This window comes from Chrysochloris asiatica, unplaced genomic scaffold (assembly GCF_000296735.1).
Source record: "Chrysochloris asiatica unplaced genomic scaffold, ChrAsi1.0 scaffold00123, whole genome shotgun sequence".
NCBI lineage: Eukaryota > Metazoa > Chordata > Mammalia > Afrosoricida > Chrysochloridae > Chrysochloris > Chrysochloris asiatica.
In genome coordinates, this window is record NW_006408641.1 from 8,003,960 (window position 1) to 8,004,896 (window position 937).

Sequence of the window (937 nt, forward strand, 5' to 3'; positions counted from 1 at the left end):
TTTAAATTCATAATTTACACATACATATAAAAAAGTGCTTCAAAGAGTTCACGGGAAGTAGAATTAAAAGTTACTGGATTTTTTTTCCATGAACTTTTTGAAGCCCCCACAAATAATATAAAACTTAATTTTAAGTTAATTCATTTTGTGTGACCAAGTGTTTTTTGTTTCCTCCAAGCGTGTCTGGTTCTGAGTTAATACTCTTAATACATATGTAGGTGATATGTAAGTGTTTGCTATCTCTTTTACTGAGAAGCTGATTTCTCATTATCAGTCCCTAAGTTCTCTTCTTGAGGATAGAAACTGAGTATTTTTTATGTCCTTTTTGTTTTTCCTACTAAATATATACTTTCTTAATAAGTTCATTTTAGGGGAGCTAGGCGTTTGTTTAAGGTGCCTTGGTGGCATTGTGGGTTAGGCTGTCTACTCCCATAAAGATTTATAGTCTCAGAAAACCTTGTATTAGTCTACATGAGTCTGTTAACTAAGTGGCAGTGGATTTGGTTTGATTTTGGTTTAGTTTTGTTTCTAGTTCATCAATTTATAGCAGCACGTTTCCTCCTAACATTGAAGTGGTAATGTCTTTTTATATGTAAGAGTAAGTATTTGCTACTGGGGTTCTAGTTCATACATGCACAGGCTTATTCCAAACAAAGCAGGTTCAAACATATCTCCACAATCAGTGGCTGGCTGCAGACAACTTCTCTGACTAATACATTTGTCTTAGTCTTGTTATTAGGCAGCATGGTGTCTTAGTAGTATAAGCACTGGACCACAGAGTCAGTGGTTCCAACCTATCAGCCATTCCATGGGAAAAAGATGAGGCTTTCTGCTTCCACAAAGATTTAGAGCCACAGAAACCCTATCTGGGTTGTTATGAGTCAGAACCAACTCCATGGGATTTAACATCAACAAGTCTTCTTGTTGTTACTGTTGT

The 937-nt window shown here is 35.9% G+C and overlaps 1 protein-coding gene across 1 annotated transcript in view; it reads left to right on the forward strand.

Moving 5' to 3' along the window:
• Positions 1 to 937, forward strand: part of PTPN4 (protein tyrosine phosphatase, non-receptor type 4 (megakaryocyte)) — a 222,426-nt gene that overhangs the window by 124,296 nt on the left and 97,193 nt on the right. The window contains exon 10 of the mRNA XM_006868745.1: positions 521 to 575. Within this exon, the coding sequence (XP_006868807.1) occupies positions 521 to 575 (55 nt within the window). The remainder of the gene's footprint in view (positions 1 to 520; positions 576 to 937) is intronic.